Genomic DNA, 17798 nt, shown 5'->3' with positions numbered 1-17798 from the left:
AGTATCTCACAGATGTGTTTCTCGGGGACTATTCTTTCTTTTTGGTATCTGAGTTTATATAGAGGTTATTACCCTTTCAACATTTTTATGTGTATTTCACTCTGTGTGTATGTAATTTTTACCAATATTTGCTTATTTTCAGAAAGATTCATTTTAAAAATTGTTACTGTTTTTATGTATTTTGTTAACTGGAAATGTCCCTGTCTTTAGTTTGATTTTAAGAAGGATTAGTTTGACTAAACTGTTTGAAACTTTCAGATGATGTAATTTCTTCGGTTACTTTCTGGATTATTGCTGATTTTGACAAACCATCTGGGAGAAAACTGCTTTTTAATGCATTAAATCACCTGGTGAGTATTTAGGCACTCTTACTACAAAAATTCTAATTTGTTGTAATTTCGAGAAAGCAATATGAAGAACATGCATTAAATCGTTATTTCCCTTCATGTTAACATTTTCAGTACCTTGACTTGGTTAGAACATGGTGCTAAGGATATTAAGACAGGAATTCAAATTCTTTCTCCATGTAGAATGGGTAACCTTGCCCAGGAAAAGAAAAACCTACATGTCTTCTGTGATTCATGCCCTATATGTTCTTTGCTGGTCCTTGCCGTTGGACATACATTTACACGTCTAATAGTGTGTATGTACTGAATGTTTGTGTCCCCCCAAAATTTATGTGTTAAAATCTAATCCTCAATGTGCTGATATTTGGAGGTGGGGCCTTTAGGAGGTAATTAGGTCAAAAGGGTGGAGTCCTCATAAATGGGATTATTGCTCTTACAAGAAGAGGTCAGAGAGGTAGCCCTCTCTCTTTCTGTCATGTGAGGATACAAGGAGAAATCGGCAGAATGTACTGCAGAAGAGGGTCCGCACCAGCACCTGACCGTGCTGGCACACTGCTCTTGGACTACCAGCCCCCAGTTTGTACTATTTTTTTTACATACCTCTCTCAATAACAAGTAAAGCACGTACACAGAAAATCAGTAGGGATGTATAGAATATTTGAATAATAAAATAATCAAACCTGACCTAATGGATATTGATAGAAAAGTACACATAGTATATGTTCTTGCAAAGCACAAATGTAACGTTTAAAAAACATTTGTAGATGCTAGGCTATAAAGCAAATCTCATGAAATTTTCTTTTGCTTTTTTGCATCAGTAGTAACTATTTAAAAATTTTTTTTTATTAGAGTATAGTTGCTTTACAATGTTGTGTGAGTTTCTATTGTACAGCAAAGTGACTCAGCTATACGTGTACATATATCCCCTCTTTTATGGATTTCCTTCCCATTTAGCTCACCACAGAGCATTGAGTAGAGTCCCCCGTGCTATACAGTAGGTTCTCATTAGTTATCTATTTTATATATAGTATCAATAGTGTATATATGTCAATCCCAATCTCCCAATTCATCCCACCTCCCCCTTCCCCCTTAATATCCATACATTTGTTCTCTACGTCTGTCTCTATTTCTGCTTTGTAAATAAGGTTGTCTATACCAATTCTTTCAGATTCCGCATATATGAGTTAATATACGATATTTGTTTTTCTCCTTCTGACTTACTTCACTCTGTATGACAGTCTCTAGATCCATCCACATCTCTACAAATGACCGTTTCATTCCTTTTTATGGCTGAGTAGTATTCCATTGTATGTATGTACCACATCTTCTTTATCCATTCTTCTGTCGATGGACATTTAGGTTGTTTCCATGTCTTGGCTATTGTAAACAGTACTGCAGTGAACATTGGGGTGCATGTATCTTTTTGAATTATGGTTTTCTCAGGGTATATGCCCAGTAGTGGGATTGCTGGGTCGTATGGTAGTTCTATTTTTAGTTTTTTAGGGAGCCTCCATACTGTTCTTCACAGTGGCTGTATCAATTTACATTCCTACCAACAGTGCAGAGGGTTCCCTTTTCTCCACACCCTCTCCAGCATTTATTGTTTGTAGATTTTGTGATGATGGCCATTCTGACCTGTGTGAGGTGATAGTTCATTGTAGTTTTGATTTGCATTTGTCTAATAATTAGTGATGTTGAGCATCTTTTCATGTGTTTGTTGGCCATCTGTATGTCTTCTTTGGAGAAATGTCTATTTAGGTCTTCCACCCGTTTTTTGATTGGGTTGTTTGTGGGTTTTTTTGATATTGAGCTGCATGTGCTGCTGTTTGTATATTTTGGAGATTCATCCTTTCTCAGTTGCTTCATTTGAAAATATTTTCTCCCATCTAAGTGTTGTCTTTTCATCTTGTTTATGGTTTCCTTTGCTGTGGCTTTAAGTTTCATTAGGTCCCATTTCTTTATTTTCCTTTTTATTCTCATTACTCTAGGAGGTGGGTCAAAAAAGATCTTTCTGTGATTTATGTCAAAGAGTGTTCTTCCTATGTTTTCCTCTAAGAGTTTTACAGCGTCTGGCCTTACATTTAGGTCCTTAATCCATTTTGAGTTTATTTTTGTGTATGGTGTTAGGGAGTGTTCTAACTTCTTTCTTTTACGAGTAGCTGTCCAGTTTTCCCAGCACCACTTTTTGAAGAGGCTGTCTTTGCTCCACTGTATATCCTTGCCTCCTTTGTCATAGATTAGGTGACCATAGGTGTGTGGGTTTATCTCTGGGCTTTCTGGCCTATTCCATTGATTTATATTTCTGTTTTTGTGCCAGTACCATACTGTCTTGATTACTGTCGCCCTGTTGTAAGATCTGAAGTCAGGGAGCCTGATTCCTCCAGCTCTGTTTTTTTCCCTCAATACTGCTTTTGCTATTCGAGGTCTTTTGTGTTTCCATACAAATTGTAAAATTTTTTGTTCCATTTCTGTGAAAATTGCCACTGTTAACTTGTTTGGGATTGCACTGAATCTGTAGATTGCTTTGGTAGTATAGTCATTTTCACAATATTGATTCTTCCAGTCCAAGAACATGGTATATGTCTCCATCTGTTTGTGTCATCTTTGATTTCTTTCATCAATATCTTACAGTTTTCTGCATACAGGTCTTTTGGCTCCTTAGGTAGGATTATTCCTAGCTATTTTATTCTTTTTGTTGCAATGGTAAATGGGATTGTTTCCTTAATTTCTCTTTCTGATCTTTCATTGTCAGTGTATAGGAATGCAAGAGATTTCCTGTGTATTAATTTTGTATCCTGTGACTTTACTAAATTCATTTATTAGCTCTAGTAGTTTTCTGGTGTATCTTTAGGATTTTCTATGGATGGTATCATGTCATCTGCAAACAGTGACAGTTTTACTTCTTCTTTTCTGATTTGGATTCCTTTTATTTCTTTTCCTTCTCTGATTGCTGTGGCTGAAACTTCCTAAACTGTGTTGAATAGTGGTGAGAGTGGGCAACTTTGTCTGGTTCCTGATCTTAGTGGAAACGGTTTCAAGTTTTCACCATTGAGAACGATGTTGGCTGTGGGTTTGTCAAATGTGGCCTTTATTATGTTGAGGTAAGTTCCCTCTATGCCTACTTCCTGGAGGGTTTTTATCATAAATGGGTGTTGAATTTTGTCGAAAGCTTTTTCTGCATCCATTGAGATGATCGTATGGTTTTTCTCCTTCAGTTTGTTAATATGGTGTATCACATTGATTGATTTGCGTATATTGAAGAATCCTTGCATTCCTGGGATAAACCCCACTTGATCATGGTGTATGACCCTTTTAATGTGCTATTGGATTCTGTTTGCTAGTATTTTGTTGAGGAGTTTTGCACCTATGTTCATCAGTGATATTGGCCTGTAATTTTCCTTTTTTGTGACATCTTTGTCTGGTTTTGGTATCAGGGTGATGGTGGCCTTGTAGAATGAGTTTGGGAGTGTTCCTCCCTCTGCAGTTTTTTGGAAGAGTTTGAGAAGGATGAGTGTTAGCTCTTCTCTAAATGTTTGATAGAATTTACCTGTGAAGCCATCTGGTCCTGGACTTTTGTTTGTTGGAAGATTTTTAATCACAGTTTCAATTTCATTACTTGTGATTGGTCTGTTTATATTTTCTATTTCTTCCTGGTTCAGTCCTAGAAGGTTGTACCTTTCTAAGAATTTGTCCATTTCTTCCACATTGTCCATTTTATTGCCATATAGTTGCTTGTAATAGTCTCATGATCCTTTGTATTTCTGCAGTGTCCGTTGTGACCTCTCCTTTTTCATTTCTAATTTTATTCATTTGAGTCCTCTCCCTTTTTTCCTTGATGAGTCTGGCTAAAGGTTTATCAGTTTTGTTTATCTTCTCAAAGAACCTTCTTTTAGTTTTATTGATCTTTGCTATTGTTTTCTTTGTTTCTATTTCATTTATTTCTACTCTGATCTTTATGATTTCTTTCCTTCTACTAACTTTGGGTTTTGTTTGTTCTTTCTAGTTGCTTTAGGTGTCAGTTTAGGTTGTTTGAGATTTTTCTTGTTCCTTGAGATAGGATTGTATTGCTATAAACTTCCCTCTTAGAACTTCTTTTGCTGCATCCCATAGGTTTTGGATCATCGTGTTTTCTTGTCACTTGTTTCTAGGTATTTTTTAATTTCTCTTTGATTTCTTCAGTAATCTCTTGGTTGTTTAGTAGCATATTGTTTAGCCTCCATGTGTTAGTGTTTTTCACAGTTTTTTTTTTTTTTCTGTAATTGATTTCTAATCTCATAGCATTGTGGTCCACAAAGATGCTTGATACGATTTCAATTTTCTTAAATTTACTGAGGACTGATTTGTGACCCAAAATATGATCTCTCCTGGAGAATGTTCCCTGCGCACTTGAGAAGAAAGTGTATTCTGCTGCTTCGTGTGGAATGTCCTATAAATATGAATTAAGTCTGTCTGGTCTAATGTGTCATTTAAGGCTTGTGCTTCCTTATTAATTTTCAGTCTGGATGATCTATCCATTGGTGTAAGTGTAGTGTTAAAATCCCCCACGATTATTGTGTTACTCTCAATTTACCCTTTTATGGCTGTTAGCATTTGCTTTATGTATTGAGGTGCTCCTATGTTGGGTGCATAAATATTCACAATTGTTATATCTTCTTCAATTATGCAAAGTACAGTTGACCCTTGAACAATGCACGGGTTAGGGCCACTGACCCTCTGTGCAGTCAGAAATCCACTTATAACTTATAGTCAGCCCTCCGTATTCAAGGTTCCACATCTGCAGATTCAACCAACTACAGATCATGTAATATTGTAGTATTTACTACTGAAAAAAAATTGTTTTTAAGTGGACCCATGCTGTTCAAACCTGTGTTGTTGAAAGATCAACTGTATATTCTTCGACCACAGTGTAATTAAGTTAGAAATCAATCACGAAAAGAAAACTAGAACATCTCTGTATATTTGGAAATTAAGAAATGCTTCTGTGTAACCTGTTGATACAAAAATGCACATTTGAAAATATTTTTTGAAAGAATTAAGATTTGAATGACATTAAAACTTGACAGATACAACTAAAACTAGGTTATATCTGAAAAAAAGAAAAGGTGAAAAATCAGTCATCTAAGCACAAATCTTAAAATTTAAAAACAGCAACTTAAACTTCTATCGAAGAAAGTGAAGGAAAAGGAAGATACAGATAAGAACAAAAAGTAATGAAATAGAAGACATACAGTAGTTAAGGTCCACAAAGCCAACATTTGGTTCTTTGAAAAGACTAATAGAATTGATAGAAACACATGGTAAAACTGGTCAAGAAATATGGAGAAGCAGACCCAATCTATCTGATAGAAAGAGGGGATGTTACTCAAGATGCTGTGGACATGACAGAGGTAGGAAGAAGGCATTTTGAGTTATCAAAGGAATTAAATCTGTAATTTAAGATATTCAAAAGAGAAAACCCCGGACTTATATGACCATACTAACACAATTTTTTTTCCAGAGAATAGAAAAATAAGCAATACATTTCAACTCATTGTACAAGGTCAGCATTACTTCAAAACCAAATGCATAAAAGGGCATTATATAAGAATGGAAAACTGTAGGCCACTCTTCCTCATGGACATAGGTGCAAAAATCCTAAACAAGTGAATAAAGGAATAAACAGTATAAAAATCAAAAAGGAAAAATTAAAATTGTCATTTTTCCAAATTGTTTATACAGAAAATGCATATAAATCCACAAAACATTATTAGAATTCATTTTTTAGTTTAACTAGGTTGCTGCCTAACAGGTCAGTATACCAGAATTAAGTCTAAGCATTGCAACAAATAAGAAATGCATATTAAATAAAAATATCACTTATAATAGTATCAAAAATGTCAAATGCTAGGAATAAATGTAACATAATATGTTTAAGACTTTTACACAATAAAATATTGAGAGAAAATTCAGAAGTCTTACATGAATGGAGAGATATACCATAATCATGAATTGAAAGAGTCAGTATTTTAAAGATGTTCTCCCCAAATTGATGTATCGGTTAGGTGCAATTCCAATATGAATCTGAGTGTGTTTTATGGAAATTGTCAAGCTGATTCTCAAATTTATATAGAGATTCAAAGGACCAAGAATAACTAAGTTACTCTTCAAGAAGAGGAAGGTAGGATAATTGCTCCGCTGGGTATCAAGATCTTTCATAAAGCTATACAACTGAAAACAGTTTGGATAGAAAAATAGAGCAGTGAAAGAATAGAGAATCCAGAAACAGACCCATGTATATACTACACGTGCTTTATGATAGAGTTGACCTTAAAGAGCAGTAAGGGTGGTCTCTTAAACTTTCTTCTTTTCACATCACACTCAGAAATCAATTCCAGATGGATAGAGATCTAAACATAGAAAGCAAAATAATAAAGGTTCTCAAAGGTAACAAAGGTTATCTTTAGGACTTGAGAGAAGAGAAAGATTCGTAAAACAGAACACAAAACCCAGTAGCAATGAAGAAGAATACCAGTAAATGCAACTACATTGAAATTAGGGACTGTTTTTTGTCAGAACACACCAGCAAGAGAATAAAAGGTCAAGCCACAGACTAGCAGAAGTTATCTGCATACGGGTAACCAAAAAAGCACTCAAGTCTTAGAAATGAAACCCTTATAACTCAGAACATAAAAGGCAACTATCTCCAATGAAATACTGGCAAAAGATTCAACAGACAAATCAGAAAAGAGACCAATGAAAATGTTAAAGAATGTTTAATATCATTAGTGATGAGAAAAAGCAAATTAAACCTAATGAGATATCTTTACACATCCAACAGAATGATTTAAATTTAAAAATCTGACAATACAAAATGTTTATGAGGCTCTGGGGTAGTGGGACTTTCATATGTCGCTGGTGGGAGTAAAAATTAGTCTAACTATCCTGAAAAACTCTTTAACATCTTCTAAAGTTGAAGATATGTATATTGTGTTTGTAGAGTGCCAAAGTGAAAAAAATTCAAAGGTCTAGCGTCAGTAGAATGGATAAAGGAGAGTATATTCATATGGAATTCTGTATGGTACCAAAAAAAAGTAGCTATAGCTACTCCAAACAGTGTTGGTGAATCTCACTATCGAATGGAAAAAGAGTACAAAAGAATATATAGTGTATGATTACATTCCTATGACGTTCAAAGTAGATTAAATGTTTCACGATGAAAATATAGGTGGTAAAATACAAAGAAAAGCAAAAATGTTATTACTGTGAATGACAAGATAGTGGTTGTCTTTAGGAAAGTGGGAAGGTGAAGTAATTGGCGGGGGATATGAAAGATGTCTGGGTTGCTGGCAGTGCTCTATTTCTTGACCTGGATGATATTTTGTGGGTTAAATCACTGAGCTCTACCGTTTTATTTTGTGCATTTTTATGTGTGTTAGTTTACACACACACATCCAAAAAGAGGCCAAAAGAATCATGATGCAAAGAGGAGAGAATTAGTTAATAAAGTGATTGTTTTTAGACTATTTCAGTGGTATACCGCATTCAGTACATTCAACAGGAAGGCAGTGAAAGATGTTGTATGGTAAAGCGAGCAAACTTAATTGGAAAGAAGAAAGTTCAGTTGTAAAAGGATAGGTAAGATGCTGATATTTTTCACCTATAAATGTGTTTTGCAGGAAATAAGTGTTCATGGTCGGTTGGGAGTTATTTATAATCCTACATCAAAAATAGATGAAGATAACACAGCTATTTCCAGAGGAATTCTGGCAGCTTTTCTTACACTGGAAAACAGCTTTTTGAGAAACTTTCTCAGGAAACTGGCAGAGGAAGAAACTGCTACAGCTATTTACTCTGGAGATAAAATTAAAAGATTCCTTACTGAGGTCAGTAGCTATTTGTTTGAAATAATAAATAAGTATCTTGCATATTTCAAAAGTATAAGTCAGTGTGCTTGGAGATATCATGTTAAAAAATCATTAAGTATAATCAAATGGGGATAATAAACTTTCCTTTGCAGTGGGAAAAGATGCATGTTACATGATACAGCTTTGCATAGAGGCACTTAACAAATCAAATTTCATATATTTCAGCTACTACTTCATGATCCTTAAAGTTAAAGGCATTCTAGTTAGGATACGTACTTATGTGAAGCATTAGGAGTTAAAGGATTATGTGAATAATCCTCAGTTATTTCACTCAAGGGGTCCAGTACAGGGAAAATTCTAGACAGAAGCTGATCCTCTGGAAGAAAGATTCATTAATCCATTCAAAAAATATTGATTGATTGTCTACCAGACAATGGAGATAATACTTATGAACAAGGCAGATAGAGTCCCAGTTCTTATGGAGCTTACATTGTAATGGGAAAGACCAGGTAAGTGGTATTGGAAAGATATAAAGAAATATAAGAAAGTAAACAGTTTGAGGGATGCTCTTTTAGCTGGAGTGGTCAAGGGAAGTCATCTCTAAAGAGCTGATGTCTGAGCAGAGCTCTGAATGAAATGAGAAGTCAAGCCATGGAAAGTCTACAGACTTTCTTACAGAGAAGAATATACCCGGTTCAGAACACAGCAGGTCTAAAGGCCTGACACAGAGACAGTCTTGCCAGGTTTGAGGTATAGGCGGAAGGTCATCATGACCAAAGTAGAGTGATGGGGAGACTAGTAGGAAATGAGTTTGCAGACATAATCCCAGATATTTCAAGCACTCATAGGCCATGGTAAGGAATTGAATTTTTTTCTGAGTATAATGGAAAGTCATTGAGGAATCTTGTGAGATAAATAATCTTGAAAAAGATGACTCTGGGTGCCATGTGAAGATTTGATAGTAGGTAAACAAGAGTGGAAATAGGATGAACAATTAGAATGCTATTGCAACAATCCAGGTAAGAAATAATGGTGTCTTGGAGTAGATATTGGTGGTGGACATGGTGAGATGGTATATACATAATATCTGTTAAAACTGTAGTCAGCTTGAAGAGCTGCCAATTGTATGTGACATGTGAAAGTAATACTCAAGGATTTTGTCTTGAACAGCTAGAATTGTGGTGTCTTTTTTTTGAGATGCGGAGGTCTTGATGAAGAGAAGATTGGGATACATAGGGGATCAAGAGTTAAGTTTTGTATGTGTTAAGTTGGAGATGCCTGTTGGACATTCAAGTGGAGATGTTGAGTTGACAATTTAGTAAATAAGTGTAGGAATCAATGGAGGGTATAATGTTTTGTTTTGTTTTGAGAGTCATCAACATTATATATAATTTAAAGCTAAGAAACTGGATGAAATACCTTGGAAGTGAGTGGGGCAGGGGTTGGAGAACAGAGGGACTGAAAAAGAGCCCTGGAACATTCCAACATATAGAGGAACGCAAGAAAAGGATGATCCAGTAGAGGGGACAGATGGAACAGCCACTGAGTTAGGAAGATAACCGGGAGAGTGTGATATCCTAGAAGCCACCTGGAGCAAGTATTTCAAGGAGGACGTGATAAACTATGCCATATTTCTTGAAATTAGGCTTCATAATGGACCATTTTATTTGTTAAGGTGGTCATTGGTGGCTTTGATAAGAACAGTTTCAGCGAAGTGATAGGTATAAATGTGAACTGGATTCAAGAGAGAATAGGAAATCAGGAAACAGAGACAGCAAGTATAGGTAGCTTTTTAAAGGAATTTTCCTATATGGGGAACAGAGAAATATTCTGTAGCTAGAATAGGGCTTGAGGTCATGGAAGGATTTCACTTATTTTTGGTATGCTGATGAAAACAGTCCATCCAGAAAATGAGAAAAGATGAAACGGAGCGGGGCAAAGTGGGAGGATAGCTCTTGCGTAGCTAAGAGGTGCTGGGACCCAGTGCACAAGCTGTAAGTATTGGCTGAAGAATGGGGTAGATCTTTTTGGTGGTAGCAAGATGAGTACTTTACTTCTGATTGATTTTGTTCTCAAAAGAAGGTCAAGTCATTAGCTAAGTATTAGAATAGGAGTAGGTGCTCTCAGAGGTTCGAGGGTAGAGGAGAAAATGTCAAATATTTTTCTAGTATTCTGAGAGTGAGAAAGTGAATTAAAAACATTATAGTAAGATTTCTGAGGGCCCACTTGAGGTTGATGACCATAAATTGAAAGTGAGATCAATGTTGGCTGCACGTTTTTCTCCAGCTGCCCTAAAGCTGTTTGGATCCAGTTGCAGAGTAAGCAGAGATGTGTTTAACCAGAGTTGAGGTTTTGCCAGGTGAATAACTGAGGGGGGGGAAAGCATCCAGGGGAGGTGAGCATGGAATGTTTCTGTTATAGTAAAGGGATCTGGGGTATAACTTGGTTAGGAGGAAAATGATAATATGGAAAGTGTGATGGACAGTAAATAAGTGGTAGGGTCAGTGGACTAAAGGGTTGAGTAATGGTTGGTCTGGTGACACTGGGATGAATGAGCTAGAAGGTCAGCAGATTGTGGTCAGAGAGGGGTTGACTGAGACAGAGGTTTTGGAAGTAAAGATCTAGAGCTACACTGTCTGATACTGTAGCCACTACCTTCATGTGGCTATTTTAAACTTAAATTTAAATTCAGTTTCTCAGTCATACTACATTTCAAGCGCTCAGTACCCATCTGTGGCTGTGTGTTAGACAGCGCAGGGGAACATATCTGACCTTGCAGGAGTACCAGGAACGTGATAGAAAGTCAGAATGTAAGGCCCTCCCTGGATCGACACCCAGGTGATTTGTATGCATATTAAAGTTTGATACACACTGAGATGGCAAAGATTACTTTGTATTTCAGAGTTTAAATGCACTATTACTAAATTGGTTTCATGGGATTGGTATAATGGAATGAGCAGAGTATTTCTATTTTGAACAGTATTTTTTTTAGTTGAACACACCAAAATGGAGGTACTGAATTCAGAATTTAATAAACATTGTATTTCATTGTTTAATGTTAAATTGTATTTAAATTGATGTTTCCTAGCATTTTACTAATCAGTAATCCACCCCAAATTCTCAAAGAATGAGTAGCAAACTGTATCTACTTGTAACAGGATTTACAGATACTGTAATTGCCTTGTTAAAGAAGGATTCTTTTTTTAAATGTGGTTTCAGAACAAAATAGTACTTTTTAAAATCACAAGTTAATATAATTTTACATTTTATACTAATATATTAAAGTAGGCTATGTTTAAAAAATTATTTAATGTATTTACTGTTCTCTTACTGGTTTTATCATTCTTAACTTATACCTTAGGGAATGAATAAAAATGCTTTTGAGAAAAAATATAATACCATTGGAGTGAATATTTTTCGAACTCACCAGTTGTTCTGTCAAGATGTACTTAAATTGCGTCCTGGAGAGATAGGTGTTGTCAGCAATGGGAAAGTAAGTAAAAAAAGCAATTGCTCACTTTTCTCAGTGACACTGTGATACGGGGGTGTCAAACGTTTTCTGTCACAACACACCTGATGCAACATACACAGAGGACAGTGCTTATGTGCTAGACACGCCAGACAGGTCTCAGCGTAAATAAAATGGCCACTGAGAGGTCCAGTTCGTGGCACAGTACCTGTTTCTTCACCCCTCCCTCCCATTGGTGATAACATCGAATGCGGCTAAGGACGTTCTTTGGGGATAGCTTTTATAATATAAATATTAGAACAAACTATTTTGTATACATTACAACATTGTGATTGATCACTGTTGTAAGTAGGTGTAAAAAGTACATTCTGACATCTTTTTCTTCTTGTAGCTTTTTTCTACAATTGATTATGTTAAATAACAATACTGCAAGTTTTGAACTATAAAGTCGTATTTATTAATATAATCTTTTAAAATCTATAGTAAAAATCACTCTTACTCCCACCATCCTAATAAAATTTATTATTAATAGTTTATTGTTTTACCATCTAACCTTTTTCTACTCTACATGGCCATGTCTGTCTTTTTAAATACATAATTGTAATGCTATTATACATATATAATTTTATATCATACTTTTTTCTCTTACTATATCATAAATGTGTTTCTGATTAATTAGGGAGTTTTAATAGATATGTACAAAATTAGTGGATGATAGCTACTTATTAATATTTTTTAGTATGATAGTCTGGTTTTCTCAGGAATGGTTTAAGTTTTTAAAAATTGAATCTGGTGCTTAGGTATATTTGGAAATCAACTAATGCAGTGTGTTTGACATTATCTCTGCTTGAAGCATCAGATTATGTATCCCTAAATCATCTTCAAAGCTGTAGTGTTTTCTCTGTTTTCTACATTTTTATGAGCTCTATTCACCTGCGTGCTTCATTCCTGTATCATCATTCCCTTAAAGTTATGCTTATTTATTCCTTCTTATCTGAATCTATAAATAATAGAAATTGGAGAATAGTGAGGGACTCATATCCACAAGCATCCACAAGTCACATATTTCCGCTTCAGCGTGACAGTTCTTGAGCTAACTGTGTTAGCTCCTAAAAATAGACGCGGGTTCATCTGTGTACAGGGCTGTTTTACAATTGGTGACCACAGTTGCCACTTATTATTACAGTAATATAAAATATTAGTGAATTTTGATAATGAGCTATGTGAAAGCCCAAAAATGGCATTGCTTTTTTTTTCAACAGTTGCTTTGGGAAGAAATCTAACTTTTTAGAACAGTTTCAAAGTATATAGCTACCTTCGGCTCTGTCAGGCATTTTAAGAGATAAAAAGAAAAAATTACAGCCTGCTATATCTGTTACCTTGCCTTTTGGTTATGTTGATACATTACGGGAAAGCTACCCTATGTTTTCTTTTGTCATTGTTTAATATAATTCAGATATTGTTATCAATATTAGTGATAACAAATATAGTTATGTTCAACTTATTTCTCTTAGAACTGTTTTCTTCTCACTGTCCTTGAAATTGACAAAAGCATTTAGATGTAATTTTGCATCTGCCATGAACCAAACATTCTTCTAGAATCTGAGAGTATAGTAGTGAACAAACATGTTTCTGTGGCGTTTACACTTTGGTGGGCAGGGACTGAAAAAAAATAGTGTCCTTACTGATAAAGTGTTATTTGGACAGAGAACCAAAGAAGGTGAGGGAGCGAGCCGTGTTGCATATCTGGAAGGGTAATGTTCTAGGTAGAGGGAACAGTGAGTACAAAGGTCCTGAGATGAGCTCACATCTGTGTGTTCTAGGAACAGCAGATATGAAGAGAACAGGAGAGAGGTACCTGGAGGCCAGGTCAGGTAGGGTTTTACTCTGAATGAGTTGAGAAGCCAATGGTTCTGGGCAGGGGATTGACATGAACTGACGTTTCATTTGGATCACTAGTGGCTGTTACATCAAGGATAGACTGTAGGTGTTAGGAAACCAGTTAGGAGCTATTACAATAGTCCAAGTGAGATGTGATGGTGGCCTGGACCAGAATGGCTCTAGTGGAAGTAGGGAGAAGTAGATGTGAGATGTATTTTGGAGGATGACCAGGAATTGCTGACAGATTTACAGTGGGATGTAAGAGAACTACGTGACTGGCAGAATTGAGCTGCCGCTGTTTTAAGGAAAGGAAGACTGCAGGAGGAGTGGGCTTGTTCAGAAGGAGTAGAAAGGGCAGATAGAGGATTCAGTTCTGGATGTATTAAGAGTTCAGTGTTCAGTTCTGGACCTCTGAGTAGACTGGTTGAGTTGACAGCTGAACGTATGAGTTAAATTCGGGGAGAGGTTGGGGCTAGAGAGAGATAGTAAGTCAGATGACATTGACTTTTTGTGTCGACTAATGGAAAATTGTAATTTTGATTATCCTTTTATTTGTAGGACTGTGGTTTGAATACAAAAGTATGATATGTTTGAAAATAAGCACTATGGTTTATGAACTATAATGTAATGCTATAGCATTGCTATGAAACACAATAGTCATGACAATTGTAACATAGTTATAATTCTGACCAGATAGTTAATGATTGAAATAATTCTGACATTTTAGAATCAATCTTCATTTCGAACCTGTCCAAATATTTACATTAGAATTGAAACATATTCAAAGTTAAAATTGTTTATAAATGATCAAAACTAGGGTGTAATGATGATCTCATACTTTCTTACTGCCATGCTAAAGAATTAAAAATCTATATGTTTTAAGATTAAACAAAACCCTAAATAATGCTATTGCTATAATTATATTTATTTTTATCATGTTACATATTTACAAATTGATGAAAGACGTGGTGTGGCAGAGAGAAGGGAAACAAACAAGGCCTTTTTGTTTTAGCTAGGTGAATCTGGATTCAAATTCTGGTTGCACCATTAATTGTATAACCTTTGCAAAACTTGGTTTCCTCATTTGCACAATGGAAAAGGTAATAGTCTGTTTTAAAGTTGCCAGAGAGATTAAATATACTTTTACACATAAAACACATAGACACAGAGTAAATTTTCAGTAAATATTAACTTCTGTTTTCTCTTTAAATATTTGAAGGCTATCATGGGAAATATGGGTGCATTTATAGATTTGATTTGCATTGTATTCATTGAGAGTCAGTATCGAATCAAGCCCAGTTGATCCAACTTCCACGAGTGGGGAGAGATTTTTAGCTCAGTATGTGGAAGAACATTCTAACAGAGTTTTCTAAAATTGTAATGATCTGTCAAATGAGGTAATGCATTTCTGTTATAGCAGTTGTTCTGTATAACTGAAAAATCACATTTCCAAAACGTTGTAAAGATTTAAACTCCAGATAGGTTTTATCGTACTATTACGTGATTTTCAAATTTAATGTTCCATTTCCCAATTTGGTCATTATGTGATTTTATACTATTTAAGTTGCTTTATTCCACAAACATCATATTCATCTTTAAGTAGAAGAACTAAGACACAGAAGAACCAAGTTTCTGCTAGCTGTTTGACACTGAACTTACATAGGTGCAATAGAGCTGGTTCTCTGGTGAATTTAATCAGTAAAGATACCCAATCTTGTTCATCCCTTAGGAAAATAATTTGAGATTTTAGTTCCTTATTCTAAGTTATTAACAAAACTACTCAAGTCACTAGAAGTGGTATAGATAAAATTCAGCTCTTTTCCAGGCCTCTCCTATTCACAGTCAAAAAAATACAGCATTAAAAGTGCTTTGAAAGTTACCTTAAAAATGATAGCAAATCTTAAGGAAATGAAATGTTTATATGTGTACTTTTCGTACACAGTGCCCATTTTTTGTACTTTTAAGAGCCCAGGTTTTATGTTTAAAGTGGACGTGGTATTTATTTAGCTGGATGCCAACGTTCCAACTAATATCACCTTTGATGTGAGCAAATGAGAAAAGATTCAAGAACTATACTTCATTAATTTTTAGAAAATATTAATTGTAGAAGCATATGAAGGGGAGTAAGAAAATGCACTGCAGGGCTTCCCTGGTGGCCCAGTGGTTAAGAATCCGCCTGCCAATGCAGGGATACGGGTTCGAGCCCTGGTCCGGGAAGATCCCACATGCCGCAGAGCAACTAAGCCCGTGCGCCACAACTACTGAGCCTGCGCTCTAGAGCCTGCAAGCCACAACTACTGAGCCTGCGTGCTACAGCTACTGAGGCCCGTGCGCCTAGAGACCGCAAAGAAGAATAGCCAGCCCCCTCTCGCTGCAGCTAGAGAAAGCCCGCGTGCAGCTCCGAAGACCCAACACAGCCAAAAATAAATAAATTAATTAATTAAAAAAAATCCACTGCAACCATTTCATTCCGGTTGACATGTTTTCTAGTTGTTTGTCATTAAGTCTAATTGTTTAGTGCATAAGACTATGTCAGGGCTCACCTTCTACATCAGGCTTATGTTAATAATATTAAGATGGTGCACATATTAGCTGTTCCAGAAAATGATAACGGCAGTAGAGTTGGAGTGGTTGTGGTGGGATAGCCATCCTGAGAAATTCAGGTATCTGGGAATTTTACCGCTTCCCCGCTCTGTAGTTACTGATTTAAAGCTAACCTACAAGACCTTGCTGTGCTCCAAACAGTTCATACAGCATCAGTTAGATGAAGATTGGTTGGTGTTATTAATTATGGGATTTGTTTCTTGGTGTTTGCTCTTTTATGCCTTGTTTATATATTAATTCATATCTACATAGTGTAGACTACAATTTACAGATTAAATAGGAAAATACTGAAATTAAAAGACTTATGGAATATAGACAGTTGCTTTGATAGCTTACTTTAGAATGAAAAGCTTTTGTTTTTGGAAGCATTATGTCTCAAAGTAAAACTTTCAAATGGAAATAATTTGCTGATTTTTTTGCCACATTGATTTTGGTATTGATGCAAATGTTATTTATAATATCAAAGTGAGGAAATAGTTTTCTCTTGTTTCCCAGGGGACTTAGTAAATGGTGGGATTAATAGCCACCATCTGTTTAATCTCTAATCAATATTTGCTTCAAGAAATATCTATTTGATAAGAAAATACTTGTCCCAAATTGGTATCTTTTGGAAGATATACAATAATATAACTGCTTTTAAGTTCTTAGGACCTTTAGATGAAGATTTCTGTGCAGAAGATTTTTACTTGTTGGAAAAGATAACATTGACTAATTTAGTAGAGAAAATTGAAGACATTGTTGAAAATATAGAAGTCAACTCAAAGAAGTAAGTATTTAAAATTGTAAGAGCAATTCATTTTAGAGTTTGGTATTTTGTATCCGATTTTTTCTTTTTAAGGTTAGAAAATGTTTCAGATACACACAGAAGATACAATAAAAGACATGTAGAGAATATAAAAAAACAGCAGATGATAACCATTTGCTTACCACTACCAAACTGTAGATGTTAATATTTCATTTTATTTGTCTTGATTGTCCCATTCTCCTCCCTCCCTAAGAGGTAACCGTTTTCTCAAATGTTGTGTGCATGATTCCCATATATGTGCTTATACTTTTGCTTCATATGTAAGTATCTATTATTAGTGTTTGTGTTAAAGTCTTGACTTTTTTAGAGATATGCTGTTATACATAGGCTCCTTTTGCAGTCTGCCTCCATAAGAGCTTTATCCACGTTCATGTATATAGAGCAAGCTTATTCATTTCAGTTTCTTTTTAGTATGTCATTTTGTGAATATACTGCAGTTCATTTATATACTCCATTACTGAAGTACAGTTAACTTGGCTTTAGTTTTTTACTATTATGTAAATGCTATCATGAACCTGGTTTACATGTGTCCTTGTACAATGTGTGAGTTTCTCTAGAGTAGAGGAGTGTTGTTATTGGGCTGTAGGACAGATGTACCTTCGGCTTTACCAGATGTTGCTAAATTCTATCCTTCAAAGGAGTTGCAACAATTAACACTGCCACCAGAAACGTATAAGAGTTCGTTTCCCCAGGTCGTCACCAATACTTGGTGTTACGCAACCTGTTAATTTTTCCTATCTGATGGATGTGAAATTGCATCTTATTTTAATTTGCACTTCCTTGACTTCCAGTAAAGTTGAGTATCTTTTCATATGATTGTTTTAATTTATGTTTGCTCTTCCTCCAAC

The 17798-nt window shown here is 35.4% G+C and overlaps 1 protein-coding gene across 1 annotated transcript in view; it reads left to right on the top strand.

The window, feature by feature from the left end:
* Positions 1–17798, top strand: part of UGGT2 (UDP-glucose glycoprotein glucosyltransferase 2) — a 163637-nt gene that overhangs the window by 90906 nt on the left and 54933 nt on the right. The window contains exons 20-23 of the mRNA XM_065895938.1: positions 259–350; positions 8003–8209; positions 11553–11684; positions 16787–16911. Of these exons, the coding sequence (XP_065752010.1) occupies positions 259–350; positions 8003–8209; positions 11553–11684; positions 16787–16911 (556 nt within the window). The remainder of the gene's footprint in view (positions 1–258; positions 351–8002; positions 8210–11552; positions 11685–16786; positions 16912–17798) is intronic.

Source organism: Phocoena phocoena, chromosome 18 (genome assembly GCF_963924675.1).
Source record: "Phocoena phocoena chromosome 18, mPhoPho1.1, whole genome shotgun sequence".
Classification (NCBI taxonomy): domain Eukaryota; kingdom Metazoa; phylum Chordata; class Mammalia; order Artiodactyla; family Phocoenidae; genus Phocoena; species Phocoena phocoena.
Note: the sequence above shows the minus strand (reverse complement) of the source record. Positions and strands in the feature narration are given on the sequence as shown.